Source organism: Mobula hypostoma, chromosome 13, assembly GCF_963921235.1.
Source record: "Mobula hypostoma chromosome 13, sMobHyp1.1, whole genome shotgun sequence".
NCBI classification, from domain to species: domain Eukaryota; kingdom Metazoa; phylum Chordata; class Chondrichthyes; order Myliobatiformes; family Myliobatidae; genus Mobula; species Mobula hypostoma.
The window spans coordinates 12,083,883-12,099,486 of NC_086109.1; the positions used below are offsets into that span (position 1 = coordinate 12,083,883).

At 42.3% G+C, this 15,604-nt stretch overlaps 1 protein-coding gene across 1 annotated transcript in view; it reads right to left on the reverse strand.

Annotated features, from left to right (window-relative positions):
* Positions 1-662: 662 nt before the first annotated feature.
* Positions 663-15,604, reverse strand: part of LOC134355856 (polymeric immunoglobulin receptor-like) — a 57,465-nt gene continuing 42,523 nt past the window's right edge. Inside the window, exons 8-12 of the mRNA XM_063066361.1 lie at positions 13,300-13,617; positions 8,444-8,522; positions 7,628-7,719; positions 5,177-5,223; positions 663-3,758 (exon numbers count right to left, since the gene is read on the reverse strand). Coding sequence (XP_062922431.1) covers positions 3,510-3,758; positions 5,177-5,223; positions 7,628-7,719; positions 8,444-8,522; positions 13,300-13,617 — 785 coding nt within the window. The 3' untranslated portion in view covers positions 663-3,509. The remainder of the gene's footprint in view (positions 3,759-5,176; positions 5,224-7,627; positions 7,720-8,443; positions 8,523-13,299; positions 13,618-15,604) is intronic.

A 15,604-nucleotide genomic window follows, 5' to 3' on the forward strand; every position in this document is an offset into this window, starting at 1 on the left:
GTTGTGAGTGCTGAACTGAGTCACATGGACACTGAACATGTGAGATACAAAAGAACTTTATTCAACACAGCAGATCTAGAGAATCTATTTCTGCTCTCTCCACATAAAACAGTAGTGATGTTTTATACTTTGTAAACAAAAGACAGATTTCACTGCATTTTAATAGCTGTCATTGCCTAACCCATAAATTTAATTTTGAAAATACACAGGCAATTTTTGAAGAATTGTAGATTTACAATGGAAGTACATCACAGTGAACAGCACATCTAAATTTTAATATACTAGTGGCTGGACCAGGAGTTTCTGAGCATATATACACACCAAGAGCCCAAAATATATATCTTTTATTACAGAGTTGAGCAATGACCCTCGGCTATACAAAGGTAGGTATATGCCTTTAACTGTGCTTATAAAGGAGAAGACCACCTAATGTCTGCACTGATTTTATCCTGAAGGTTTCATTATGTGCCGTTTAATATCACCATTCATCTATTGTCTTACTTGTGGTGTACGGAATCAGATGTGGCCACCCTTGGTGTGGAGCAGCAACAATATACATTCTGTTTGGGTAGCCTGAAACGATGGAATGAATATTGACTTCTAATTCCCATTTTTAAAAAATTCCCTCCCCTTCCCCTCTTTTTTATTCCCCTCTCTGGTTTCTCACCTGCCTATAACTTCCCCCTTGGTCCCCTTCTCCTTCCTTTTCTCTGATGGTCTACTGTTCTCTCACACATCAGATTCCTGCTTCTCCAGCCCTTACTCTTTCCAACCCCCCTGGTTTCACCTATCACCTGCCAGCTATGCTCCTTCTCCTTCCCCCGCATTTCTATTCTGCCACCTTCCCCCTTCTTTTCCAGTCCTGATGAAGGGTCGCGGCCCAAAGTGTCAACTGTTTGTTCACTCCGATGGATGCTGCCTGACCTGCTGAGTTCCCCCAGCATTTTTTGTGTGTTGCTTCAGAATCAGAACGTCCCACACTCAATGATTGGTTTCAAAACCCTTCGACAATCAGTGGATTACATTTTATTTCAGGAAGCTTTGTTCCCACTTTTAATTAATACCAACTATGTCTATAATTTCATAACTCCAGAATAATACATGACAGTGAAGAAAATGATTGATGATGGGAGTGCGGTGGATGTTGTAGACATGGTCTTTTGTAAATCTTTTGACATGGTCCCTCATACTATGTTGGTCCACAAAATTAAGTCACATATGATCCAGAGTGGGTTTGTAAGTTAGAAACAAAGTTGGAATGTTGATAGACAACTGAGACCAGTGCTAGAGGGGTGATTATCTGACTGGAGGCCTGTGACCAGTGGAGCTTTGTAAGGTTCAGTGCCTGGACCTCTGTTACTTATAATAGATATAAATGATTTTCATGAAAATATAGGTACTTTTGTAGAGAAAACAAAACTGTGGATAGTGAGGAATGTGGTCAAAGGATACAGCAGTATATAGATCAGCTGGGAGTTTGGGCAGAGAAGAGACAGATAGACTTCAAATCACACAAGCATGAGGCGTTGCATTTTGAGAGGTCAAACGTAAGACAAAATTATGCAGTAACTGGCAGGACCCTTTGGAGCACTGATCTACAATGGGATTGTGGCATGCAAGTCCACAGCTCCCGAAAGTAACAATGCAAGTGAACAGGGCAGTAAAGGCGGTGTATGGCATGCTTGCCAACATTGAGTATGAAAGTTGGAAAGTCATGTTGCAACTGTATAAAACTTCAGCACTATTTGGAGTAACTGTGTGTAGTTTTAGTCTTCATGCTATAGAAAGAATGTGGAGAGTTGGAGATGGTGCAGTAGAGGTTAACCATGGTTTGGCCTGGATTAGAGTGTAATAGCTATATGGAGAGCGTGGACAAAGTTGGAGTGTCAGAGCCTGAGGGGCGACCTGTTGGAAAGGTGTGTAAGATTATGACAGGCATAGACAGGGGAGATAGTCATAGTTCCCTGGGTAAATGTATAAAATAATAAAGGACTTACATTTAAGGTGAGCACAGGAAATCTTTGAAGGAGATGTGAGAGATTATTTTTACACAGGGAGTATAAATGGTGCCTGGAATGGTCTACCAAGGGATGTGGTGGAAGCAGATACAATAGCAACATTGAAAGGTATTTCAACAGACACATGGACAGGTACGAACATGTGCAGGCAGATGGGATTAGTTAGATTGGAATAATGGTCAGCACAGGGAGGGTGAGTCAAAGAGCATTTCTCTGTGTTATACCCTGATATGATCTAAATTCAATACTTTTTGTTTCACTGAAATGGCCTCTGAAAGTGAGAAAATAGACTTTCAGTCAGACTCATATAGCAATCTCTCATGAAATAACAAACTCAAAATCAACAGAATCTTTCTGGGAAAACTTGGCTGTACTCAGTCCATTGTAAGTCTATCCTTCCTCAGGTGGGATGAACCAGACCTATACAAAATGGTCCAGATGCAGTCTTAACAGAGCTCTATATAATTGGAACATGATAATCACTCTGTTAGTATTTAAATAGCTGAAAGAAATTATAACTGAAGAGGGGGTGTTGGGAGTGGGGTGCCAGAGTGTATATTGTAGAAGTCAGAATGAGGGACAAGAGCATTTTAACATCTGTAGAGATGATCGAGCCTTCAAGGGGACCACAATTTTGTCGTGGCTTGGAGGCTTGTGTGCCTCAAGACCCGGAGAGCTATGTTGACTGGATTCAAGGCATTATGCTTTGGCTCTTGATAGGGTTACACTTCCAAACAGCTCAAAGGGTAGACAATCAGGGTGATCCACCAGTCCTCCAGCTTCGGTGCGTTCAGATCGGGCCTGACAAACCTGACTGGTAAAACAAGACTGTTACAGAAACAGCAATTGAAAATTCCTTCTGTATCTGAGTGTGATGGTATTCTTGAAACTCCGCCCAGGACTTGCATGATGACCAGTAGTGAAAACTGAGAGGAAGCTACTGACATGATGAAGGAAACCCTGAACACCACCAGAGACGGAGGACCTGCGCTGCTGCCCCAAACGCAGCGGCGTAACGGGCAGTCACACAGAGATGATCTGGACTCAGACCCTCATTGCCAATGAAGAGGAACTGGAAAGCAGGGTGTGTGGAAGAAGCAGCTCAGAATCAGCTTGACAAAGTAATTACGTGGATAGATTCAGGCAGAAGAGTTACACTCAGTGGCCACTATATTAGGTACATCTGTACATCTGCTCGTCAGAGTAAATACCTAATCAATCATGTGGCAGCAACTCGATGCATGAAAGCATGCATGTCGGCATGTTGTGCATTGAGGAGTGTTCTTCTACAACCACTGCTGTAACAAATGGTAATTTAACTTACTGTCAACGGAACCTCTTGTTCATATCTGCATGCTTTTATGCATTGAGTTGTTACATGACTGGCCGATCAGATATTTGCATTAACAAGCAGGTGTACAGGTGAACTGAATAAAAAACCTAACTCTTCTGCCTCAATCTAGCCATATAATTATTTTGTCAAGCTTATTCCTAGTCTTGTGGAGTAGGAGGAGAGAAAACTTTCCGTTTTGGCTTTGCGCAATGGGTTTGAAATTTGATATCTGCATAGGTGACGTTGTCCTCATCAGTAACGGAGTAGACTGCTCTTGATTTCTTTTTAAATTTCACATCTACATACACAATTCCAGTTTCATTTTTGGCCGACTGGACAGCCGCCTCATTGTTTCGAACATGGTGTAGATCTGTATAAACGACATTTTCTTCCAACGTGGCCATTTCCTGAAATAAAAAATAAATTCCGAGATCTATTTTATGACTGATGAATGTGAAAGTTGAGGGTGTGAAAAGTTACAGGGAGAAGGCAGAATAATAGGTGAGAGGGAAAATAAATCAGCTGTGATTGAAGGACAGAGAAGTCTTGATGGGCCAAATGGACTAATTCTGATCCTATCCCATATGGTCTATGGTCGTAATTTCATGATTTTTTTTATAAACCATCTTATGTTTATATCTCAAGTTCTACTCTCCTCTGTAAGTGAAAATACCTTCTTTATTCAATAAAACAATTTGATACTCTTTCAAGCAACTACCAGATCACCCTCAGTTTTCTGTTTTTAAATAAACTCTGATTCTTTCAATCAGCTTGTAGAATTTCATTTTCCAGAGTGTTTGATAACAGCTGTGATACTTAGTGAGGACCCACAACTAACTGTGCAACAACAGCATGTTGCTTTACAACACCAACACATGAAGCCGTTCGGTGTTTCACAGGGGTTCACTGAGAGAAGAGGTTGAAAATGAAGTTGGGGATTATTTGGGCAAATTACAATACTTTTATGGTTTTCAGTCAGAATGGTTTGTCGTAGGAGGTTAATTGATCACATGGGTGCAATTGGGTGGCTCGTGGGTCGGAAGGACCGATTACTCTGCTGTACCTCTAACGAATAAAAGTTAAGAGGACAGAATTGCAGGAGTTCATGGATTTGTGGGATTTGTCTAGTGTGTGGGTTTTGGGCAGCTGAAGCTACTGATATTGGTGGTGGGATTCAGAGACTGGAGGATGCACAAGAGGAACACAAAGTTCTCTGAGGGTACAGATCTTGGAGTTAAAGTGATGTCAACAAGAGAAAATGTATGGCAGAGCAGAATCCTCCAACAATCTCCACCCTGCAGACAGCAGCAGAAGTAAACCCAGGTCACTGGCGCTGTAATAGCGTTACGCTAACCGCTATTCTACCGTGTCATCCCCAATTTGTTATTCTGAATAGAACTGCCCTATTTTTTTCTGATTTCACATCAGACTTTGAGACTCAGAGGGAATATACAAAATGTAAACTGAAAAGTCATTGAACCCAAAGACAGATTTACACAATTAGATGCTCCATCTCTAACAGTAGAGAAAGGACCAATCTCACTCTTCACCATTCAGTAATGATAATAAAGACTGGTGCCACTGTGAAGAATAGTCAAGTAAAATATTATGGATAGACTTAAGGAAAATGTGGATGAGCACAAGAGAAAGGGACAAATAACTGGAAGGTTATGCTGATGGGATTCAATGAAAGGAGTGCTCGTAGGTTTGTGTAAAGTATTAATACTGGACTGGACTAGTGGGGATGACTGATCTGTAAACTCCCATGAAATCCAATCTTTAAACATTCTGAATCACTCAGACAATTTATACTTAATGTCCATACCTGGGTTTCATTGTTGCCTTCTCTGTGAGACGTATTGTGCTTGGATTCTGCAAAATACAATATTACTGCTAAAAATTCCATGGCTGTTACAGACATATATATATATATTTATCTATCTATCTATCTATCTATCTATCTATCTATCTATTTATCTATTTATTTATTGAGTGAGTGAGTGAGTGAGTGAGTGAGTGAGTGAGTGAGTGAGTGAGTGATACTGCATACAGTCTGGCCCTGCAGCCCTTTGAGCTTCGCCACCCCAGCAACCCCCGACAATCCAGATTAACCCTATCCTAATCATGGTGCAATTTCCATTGACCAATTCACCTACCTGGTACGTCTTTGGACTGTGGAAGGAAACTGGAGGACCCGGAGTGTATCCATGCATCCCACAGGGAGGACATACAGAGACTCCTTTCAGGACGGCACTGGAATTGAACTGCAAACTCCGGAACGCCCCGTGCTGTAATAGCTTCGCGCGAACCGCTAGGTTACCATGACACCCATACTGAATCTCAGAACCACGGGAACCCCAGCTGCAACACAGTAATGATTCTTCACACAGAGCAAACCTCTGCTCTGGTTACTACACAATGTTCTGTTGTTTGAAAGGACCACCTTCTCTGCTACTGAAAACTGAAATTTTCCATCTTTGAACATTGTAATGAGGGGTTTAGACTACAATTTTTGTTTTAATTGCCACAAATTTTATCTGTTCTACCGAGCATATTCCTTCATTTTTTGTGTGTGCATTTAGACCGTATTACTCCTTCACAATATGATGGAGCAGATTACCTGACAATATTCACACAGTCCCATGAACATCTCACTGATCTCTCCAGGACTCTGTGGCAGATTGTCCCTCAGGAGGAAGGAACAAACTGCCCAAAATAAAAATCACCCCATTTTCCTACTGGCCACAAAACCTCCTTTCAAATTCAACACTGAGATCAACAATTTCATGTGGAATCCCAATGTCCCATTCTCAATAAATGGTTCTGATGGCCTTGGACTATTAGTGGATGTTAGGTACCTCCAGATATGGTTTGCCATTTTATTTCTACCCACTAGACATCACTTCTCATTATAAGCTTACCGCAGTTGTTCATTCCTTACTACTATGTTTCTAAGCAATTGACCTTCGGCATCAAGTCAACCATCTTATAATCACTTGTATTTTTATTTATTCATTCATTAGAAACACTTTGTTGCAAGTCAAAGGAATTTTAATTAATATTTGAATGGAGTAAGCCTCTCTGGCCCTTCAACACAGCAACCCCAACAAGTCTGATTAACCTTAACCTAAACATGGGACAATTTACAATGACCAAATAACATACTTGGTGTACCTTTGGACTGTGGGAGGAAACTGGAGTACCCTGGAAAAGTTGATACATTCAATGGAGAGGATGTAGAAACTCCTTACAGAATTTCACGGAATTGAACTCCAAACTTCAAACTGTCCCCAGCAGTAATAGCGTCACGCTGACCTCTATGCTACTGTGGTGCCCATCTCAGAATCATTTCAAAAAAGGAGAACACTGACTTAATCTATGGCAACTATTTCCAATCAGAGCAGGGAAATTTCTCCAGTGACATGCAGTGAGTGGTAGATTGATAAAAGATACACCTGATTTTTTTTTTAAATAAGAATTACATGGGAGTATGTCTTTACACATACATTGTCGAAATGATTGCATTTAATTGGAGGTTGTACTGAGGAACAGCTTATTGAATATTGAGGGGGGATCTGATTGAAGCGTATAAGATCCTAAAGGGATTGGACAGGCTAGATGCAGGAAGATTGTTCCCGATGTTGGGGAAGTCCAGAACGAGGGGTCACAGTTTGAGGATAGAGGGGAAGCCTTTTAGGACCGAGATTAGGAAAAACTTCTTCACACAGAGAGTGGTGAATCTGTGGAATTCTCTGCCACAGGAAACTGTTGAGGCCAGTTCATTGGCTATATTTAAGAGGGAGTTAGATATGGCCCTTGTGGCTACGGGGGTCAGGGGGTATGGAGGGAAGGCTGGGGCGGGGTTCTGAGTTGGATGATCAGCCATGATCATAATAAATGGCGGTGCAGGCTCGAAGGGCCGAATGGCCTACTCCTGCACCTATTTTCTATGTTTCTATGAATATACTTTTAAATACAACAGCTAATTCTCCAAAACTGAGTAGTACAGGTGAGACCATCTAAATCTTTCTTCTATCCAGCCTTGTGGTTCTCTGCCATTTCACAGTTGATGTGAGATTCCATCGCCTGATGTTTCAGGAATAATGGAGTCACCAGGTTACAATGGAAACAACACCATTCATTCATGTGTTGTAAACCAACACATCAACACTCTGATCCTGGCTTTTTGTTGACTGCAACCAAATCAAGTTCCTTAAGATTCAGCAGCTAGTTATCATATTCATCATGAAATAATTAAAGGAAAAATGAAACCTACCCCTGTTTTTTCTCTTCAGGTAGCAAAGTGGACAAACAACAAGCAGTATGAGTAGAATCCCAATGACACTGAGCACAGTTGTGTAAGTATGTCTGTGGTAAAGAATAGGATAGGGTCAGTCCTGGTTCACCATATATTCTTAGCCATTTGAAAAGTCTGACATTTACACAGCATTTTTCATGAGCTCAGGATGTCTGCAGCTCAGAAAATGAACATTAGACACTGTTGACAATATGGGAAATTGCAACAGCCTATCCGTTCACTCCAAAGTCTCACAAGCAGAAATGTGATCATGACCAATGATAGTGATGTTGGTTAAACAGTAACTATTGTCCAGACCATATGGGAATCCTACCATGTTTTTTCACAAACATGTCACTTGAACTGTTGCATTAAAGGATTGATTGGTGGTTTCTTCTCTGACAGACAGCATTGCTGACCATGTAGCCGAACCTCTTCTTTGAACGTTTTCCATGGTTTTCTTTATTTTGTGGCTGTCTGGGCTCTTGGCAAGTCAGGCTGAAGAGCCTGCTGTTCTAATATATAACAATAACTTTATGACTCAGAACATGAGCTTCAACTGCTATGCTTAAATTATTAAATATTTAGGGTAAGAAAATTATCTTTTTTCTCAGGCTTGATGCATGTACAAGAAAACCAGGAATAATACTCAGTTCCCAATACATGATTTCATTGCAGTTAATCATGTCAAATGTGCTTAACGCCAGTTAAAGAGAAACAAATTTCTATCCTGACTGGTACTATTCGGAAGCAATAGCAGTGAATCTCCCTGTTAGAGAGACACTTATACTTTACATTTTCTCTGATGTAGATTCATCCCCTTGTGTAGTTGTCGTAGATTCTGTCACAGTATTTTCACAGAAATGAATTGGCCCTGTTAAAAGAAAATAAAATCCAATTTTATCTGCTTTGTACTCTTAAAAACAAGAGAGCACAATTGTTAGACCAATAGGTACTTGATCATGGTGGATGAATGCTTGCAAACAGTGGTGGGAATTGGACCCCAATCACCGATTGCTGGCAGAGTAATAATGTTACGCTAATTGTGTGCCCAACTACGTTCACATTTGGATTCTTTCCCATATTCAGGCACCGGCGGTGTGAAGGTACTGCTGGGGAAGTGAAAGGACTTGGACTGAGGGAACTGTAATCCTATATAAGCATGTGTAATCATAAGGGAAAGGTCCACCATCAAGCATGACTTTCAAAAGAAATTTGTGAATCTGTTAAATCCAAGGAAATGTGTCATGTTCAGTAAAAGCAGCAAAGCTGAGTATTAGAAGTAATTTAGAATTCTAAACAAAACAATCGATTAAAACATTGAAAATATAGAACATGAGCAATTTTGCAGGGAATATATACAGTAGGTAATGCCCTGGTTCATATTTTTTACTGTTATCTGTATGTATTTCATTTTCTGCTGTTCTGTGGGAGCTGCTTGTTTTCAGCTTATGTTTAGGTTATTGTTGAAGATAAGAGATGAGGAGAAATGTAAGCCATCCAATTAGGACGGTCCAGTTGAAAGGGAGGTTTCTCTGGTGAGGGACTCTAAGGTTGGGCTTGGGGCTTGTTTTGTTTGAGAGGAGATGAAGAGAGAAGACGCTGGGGAGAACCGGTCACAGCATACGATCCAGTGGGAGACTGCTTGGATGGATAGCAAGCAACATTTGGAAGGTGTTGTGTGCTTTCACGTTGACCGAGGGGCCAGCGTGTGAGTGACAGTGAAGTGCAAGATGAGCTCTAACTTGTGCACATTTGACTGTTTAATTAGAATGGGCCCTTTTCTTTTCATTACTCTTTACTAACCCTTTCGTTAAGATTCATAAATATAATTCCTTTAATTGTATGCAGTGTACTGTCTGGAGGCAGCTTATGTGGAAGTGCTCCAAGGACTTGATGTGACGGCTGTAGGTTACCCAAGCTTCACAGCTATAAAGGAGGGCGGTGACACAGACCGCTTGGTATATGGTGACCTACGTGGAGGGATGAAGGCTCCTGTTCTGAAAGACTCTAGGACAAAGTCTCCCAAAGGCAACTGATGCCTGTTTATTGCGGCTCTGGATGTCGTTGTCAATGCCGCTATTCTCAGAGAGAATGCTCCCCAGATATTTGAAAGATGGCACTACTGACAGCTTTTCATCACCAACAGTGAAGAAAGGTAGAGTGGGTGGGACACTGGTACTCCATTGGCAAACCACTTTTGTCTTGGTGGTATTGACAGTCAGCCCCATCCTGCTGTACGCTCTCACCGCCACAGCAAGGACAGTCTGAAGATCACAGAGCACAGTCGTCTACATACTGCAGCTCCAGGACCCGCTCTCTATGGAGTTTGGTGGTTGCACGAAGCCTCCTGATGTCAAAGAGGTTGCCATCTAATCTGACGTCCACTGCCACACCGCTGCTGTCTTCAATCTCGTTGTGGAGAAGCTTAACACAGCAGGAAGATTTTAAAGAGCACTGGCACTAGTACACACCCCTGCCTCACCCCTGTGCATACAAGAAAGGGCTCAGACTCTTGTCCTCCTGTGGTCACCCGAGCAGTCATCCCATTGTGGAACTGTGTGTGGGTGGGAGTATTTGCTCACAGGGTGCGTGTGAAGCGTCTAGTGCAGTAGTGTAGTAGTGCTTGTAGTTAGTGCATGGTGCATGCTGTATGCTGCACAGTGCTCTCTGCTTGCTACTCCCTGCTTACAGCTATTGCCGCTGGCTAGCCTTCTTAATAGAGGGTGAAAAGAGGAGCCGAGTGTGTAAGCCTCCTCCTGCCAGTACAGAGCCTCTCCACCGCCAAGACTCTTGCAGTGCCTCCTCGGGGCCACACACGGAAACTGGGTCTTTTACGCTCCCAGGCTAAATTACAGGGGATCTCGGATCAGCAGTGGGTCCCAGAGACGTGGCGTGCAGACCCACCACTGTGTGGACACGCCCTGGAGCCCGTCAACCACTGTCCCAGCTATGGGCAAATAGCCCCACTGCCTTGTGGTAAGTCTGTTGAGACAAGGCTAAGGGAGCACTCCCTGACAGAAAAGCAACGCGCTGGCAGCACACAATAGACGGGCCTTAACAAACAAAGGACCCGGCAGCCTCCTGCAGCCAAGATGTGGGACCGGTTGTCCTGGGATCACCCTTGCCACTGGGATTTACCTCATCATGGTGAAGACAGTGCTACTGGGGATGGCGCACCCCCTGTGGCACTTTAAAGTCTTCCTTGCACAGGTCTCCACCTCTGACCACGGTGAACAAAACCTTGACCTTTTTTTCCGGAGGAATTTACAATGGGCACAAAAAACACAAGACCAATTCGATACATTGATTTTTTTTTCTTTTGTCTTTCTTCACCACATTTCCTTGTACCAATGTCAGGCCAATTGCTCTATAATTTCCACCTTCCTCTCTACCTCCTTTTTAAAATAGAATGGTCAGCTTCTCTCTAATCCATTGGAACTAAAAATGGCCAGCAGTGCATCTATTATTTCTCATGCCAATTCTTCATGTTCTCTGGGACATAGAGTATCGCAACCTGGAGATTTATTGGTTTTCAATCACACCAGTTTTCCCATCCCCATTCCGATATTATTGGTGAATACCGATTTTCTACCTTTCAATAAACCCTCTGATCTCTAGTATTTCTGGGAGAGTAATTGTTTCCCATATCTCTGCATCTCTCTACCATTGAGAAAAGTAACTAAATCTTTCTTGAATACAGGTTCACCACTTTCTGAGAGAAGAAGACTTCCCTAATCCCAGTCTTAAATGGCTCTGATCTAATGTCACTTGTGACATTCCAGAAACCAGTCTGCTGATCCTTTGCTCGCCTCCTTCCATAACAAGAACATCTTTCATCGGATCAAATCTGCTGACAATGCTGGAGTCCCGAGAGCAAGGAACAAGTCGAAGTCAGGCGGATTTAAGCTTTGGGCCAGAATGGAAATGTCGCATACAAGCTGAATCGGGGCAGCGGGTCCCACCCACAAGAGCGTTTCGAAACGACAGGGCGTGGGTCCGCGAGTGAGGAACAACTTGTTGTTTGGCTGATTGAAGCACTGGGTCAGATTGGAAAGGTGAGGGCTGGAGGAAAGGGACAGGCAGATGTAAGGCTAACTGCTCTGCAAGGTTTACTCATCTCTGTGCTGAACTGAGGCTGTGACCTGCAACTAACGGGTCCTAGATCAGCTGTGACTGGCTTCATGGCTGTGGACTCACTTGCATGAACTTCAGTCCTGAATGTTAATTGCTAATTATCATTATTTGATTGATCTGCTTTTTTTCTGCACATTGCGTGTTTGACAGTCTTTTTTTAATGGGTTCAATTGGGTTTCATTTTTTGTGGCTGCCTGTAAGGAGACAAATTTCAAGGCTGTATACTTTGATAATAAATATACTTTGAACTATTTCCAACTGATAAAGTCCCTGTAACATTACAGTGTTTCATGCTGGTTCCTTTTCTCAAATCTCCTCTCTGCAAGTCCGCATACAATTTGCATTCTTTATGCCCTGTTTTTGCCCAAGAATTTCTAATTTGCTGAATATGGGAAATAGTAAGACCCAATTCAACTGATCCAAGCCCCCAGTGGTTTAGTGGTTGAGTGGTCCCAATTTAATCCTACCCTCTCCAATAATGTTTCTGTCCTTGAAAATACTCATTACAGGATTCATTTCAGCTCCATCTTTCTACACTTTTGCTTGGAGACTCAGTGAATGAGGATACACAGGTTTTAGAGGTCACATCTCACAATTCCATCCACTAGAAAAAGATATGTTGGTTTTCAGCACACAGACTTTCACAATCCATGTGATTTCTACATATTTTATAAAGATACAACTGCTTTGATTTTATGATTCAGCCCATTTTCTATAAGGTACAGAACAGATAATTGTTTATAAATTCAGGCAGAGCAAATATGGATAAATTCTCCAAGGAGCTCTGCCACGAGAAAGCAGCATCCATCATCAAGGACTGCTACCATCCAGGCCATGCTCTCCTCAAGCTGCTGCCATTGGGAAGGAGGTGTCACACCAGCAGGGTCAGAAACAGTTATTACCCTTCAACCATCCGGCTCCTGAACCAGCGTCGATACCTTCACTCACTTCAACACTGAACTGATTCTGCAACCAGTGGACTCACTTTCAAGAACTCTATAACTTACGTTCTCAATATTTTTTTTTACTTTTTAATAATTTGTTTCTTTTATATTTGCACAGTTTCTCTTCTTTTCGACATTGGTTGTTTATACATTTGATTGTGTGTGGTTTTTCATTGATTTTGTTTTATTTATTTGTATCTACTCTGAATGTCTGCAAGAAAATGGATCTCAGGATAGTATATAATGACAAATATGTACTTCGACAATACATTTACTTTAAACTTTGCAGTAGATTATCTCAGAAGTACTATTATAATTAATGGTAGAAATATTACCAGTTGAGACACATTTACACCCAGTATGTGAGAGCAAATCAGAGACAGGAGACACTGTGGTGGGTGACTCATGTTTGAACGGCTGTGCTGAAAGGCTTTTCATTCTTTGAAAGGTGGTGACAACAGACACTCCATGCTCCTGAGTGAAGTTCCAGCAACACAATATCCAGCACACATCAGTCAATCAGTTGGACTCCATCGGCTATCAGAAAGAATCAAACCCTGCACCACTTACCCATGCTGTTGACTTCAATCACATTTCTGCAGGTGCTGACACTGTTGGAGATGGACACATTGACCCCTTCACTGGACTTTTCTCCTTTAGTATTTGAGGCTTTACAATAATACAGATGATTTTTGTATTTTATGGATTGACAATGGAGATCCAGTTTATTGGTATCAGAGATCTTTGAAACCACAGATGGGATCTTTTCATACCATGAGTACTGAATGGGAAGGGATCCATGGACAGACTCACAGGACACTGACACGGAGTCCACACAACTTGAGTCATTTGTTGGTGAAAATCGAAGCAAAGGAACAGACACAGGTTCTGTGGAAAAGAATCAGTGAACATCTGAAAATCAAACACACTGAAGATTTCAGCAGTTCTGTATCTCAACCAGGACCAACCAGTTTGGAATCTCGGCAGCTCATCTACCTCTCTGTGTCCCTGCGTCCCCCCCATCCGCCTGAACTGCCATGTCTGACATTATCACAGGACTCCAGATCAGGACAGCAGTGACGGCACTGAGTATGTGTCAGTGTGAAAATCAGAGTTACAATCTCTCTCAGCAGCAAGGAGGCAGTGTTCAGTGGCACCTAACAGGTTGACTTTGGAATGGTAGCATTTGTATGTGTCCTGGAAAACTTCCCCCATCATGTGAAAGCAGGAAGTTGTCAGATATGTACAAGATGAATGGTGACATTTGGGACAGAGTATAATTGTGATTGGTTTCAGTGACCTACAGCAGCAAGGGAACCCGTGAGTATTAGTATCGATATGAAGCCAAAAAGGAATCATATGTGACTGGAGAACTAGAAGGACCATAGGCCATAAGACCATACGATATAGGAGCAGAATTAGGCCATTCTGTCCATTGAGTCTGCTCCACCATTCAATCATGGCTGATTTATCATCCTTCTTCATCTATTCTCATACGTTCTCTTTGTAACTTTTGATGCCCTTAAGAATCACCCTCTGCTTTAAATATACCCAATGATTTGGTCTCCACAGATACTTGTGGCAATGCATTCCACAGATTCACTAGCTTTTGGCTAAATAAATCCCCCTCTCATCTCTCTTTTCAAGGACATACTTTTATTCTATTACTGTGCCCTCTTTAGTCCCAGATGCTCGCACTGTAGGAAACCTCCTCTCCACATCCACTGGGCTTTTCAATGCTCGATAGCTTTCCATGAGATCCTCCCTCATTCTTCTAAACACCAAAGAGTACAGGCCCAGTGCCTTCAGATACTCCTGATACATGAGGGAAGATTGACTTCACCTGGAATTTAATTTCCAGTTTCGTTACACATTCCAAAGACCTACCAGTTGGTACGTTAATTTATCATTGTAAATTGTCTCATGATTAGGCTAGGGCTAAATCTGGGCATTGCTGGGCGGCAATGCTTGAAGGGCATAATCTACGCTATATCTCAATCAATCAATCAATCAATCAATACATAGTTACCTGGATTGGAGTGTATTAGCCATGGACAGAGCTGGAAAAACTTGATTTGTTTTCACTCGAGCGTAGGAGGCTGACGGGAGACCTGATAGAAGTTTGTAAATTTATAGAAGTCAGAGATAGGGAAGATAGTCAGAATCTCTTTTTCCCAGGGTTGAAATATCAAATAATAGTGAGCATAGTCTTAAGATGATCAGGGGAAATTTTAAAGGACATTTGTGACACAAGTTTTTTTTTATACTGAGGGTGGTGACTGCAGGGATTGTGTCCCATGTTCTCTCTAATTCCATTGCTCTATTTCTCACCAGGAATGGGCTGGGTGTAGAGGCTGGCTGCTGGGAAGTAGATGGTCAATGGGTTCTGGGGAGTGGATTCCTGGAGCACATTGACAGAGACAAAGAGAGTCAGCATGTGGTAGAGAGGGAAGTGACTGATCCATGAAGCAGGGATGGATAGTGGGAAAGCCTGCTGTGGGAGAACTGAATGAAATCTGTTTAGCTCTGGAACTGATTCCCTTTTTATGAATTTCAAGGTATTTACACCATGAGAAACACTTGTTTCTCATCGACCTGTTAATATCAGGTTATTAAGTTTGGTCTGAATTCAAACCTCTGACAGGGTGACATTTCATACAGTTCAGAGGCAGGAAAATGTGATGAGCCTCTCACCGGAAATCGGTGTCCTGTCAGTGGGTCAGACTCTGCACTCAATGAGAGCATCATGAGAGGGGTTTCCTCGTTCCTTGACCAGAACCCACAGGACTCTGCACCACTGTGGAGCCTCAGGATATCCGTGCTGCCCGAACTCCGACCAGGGAAAGCAGGAATCAGACATTTCAGTGGAGACATC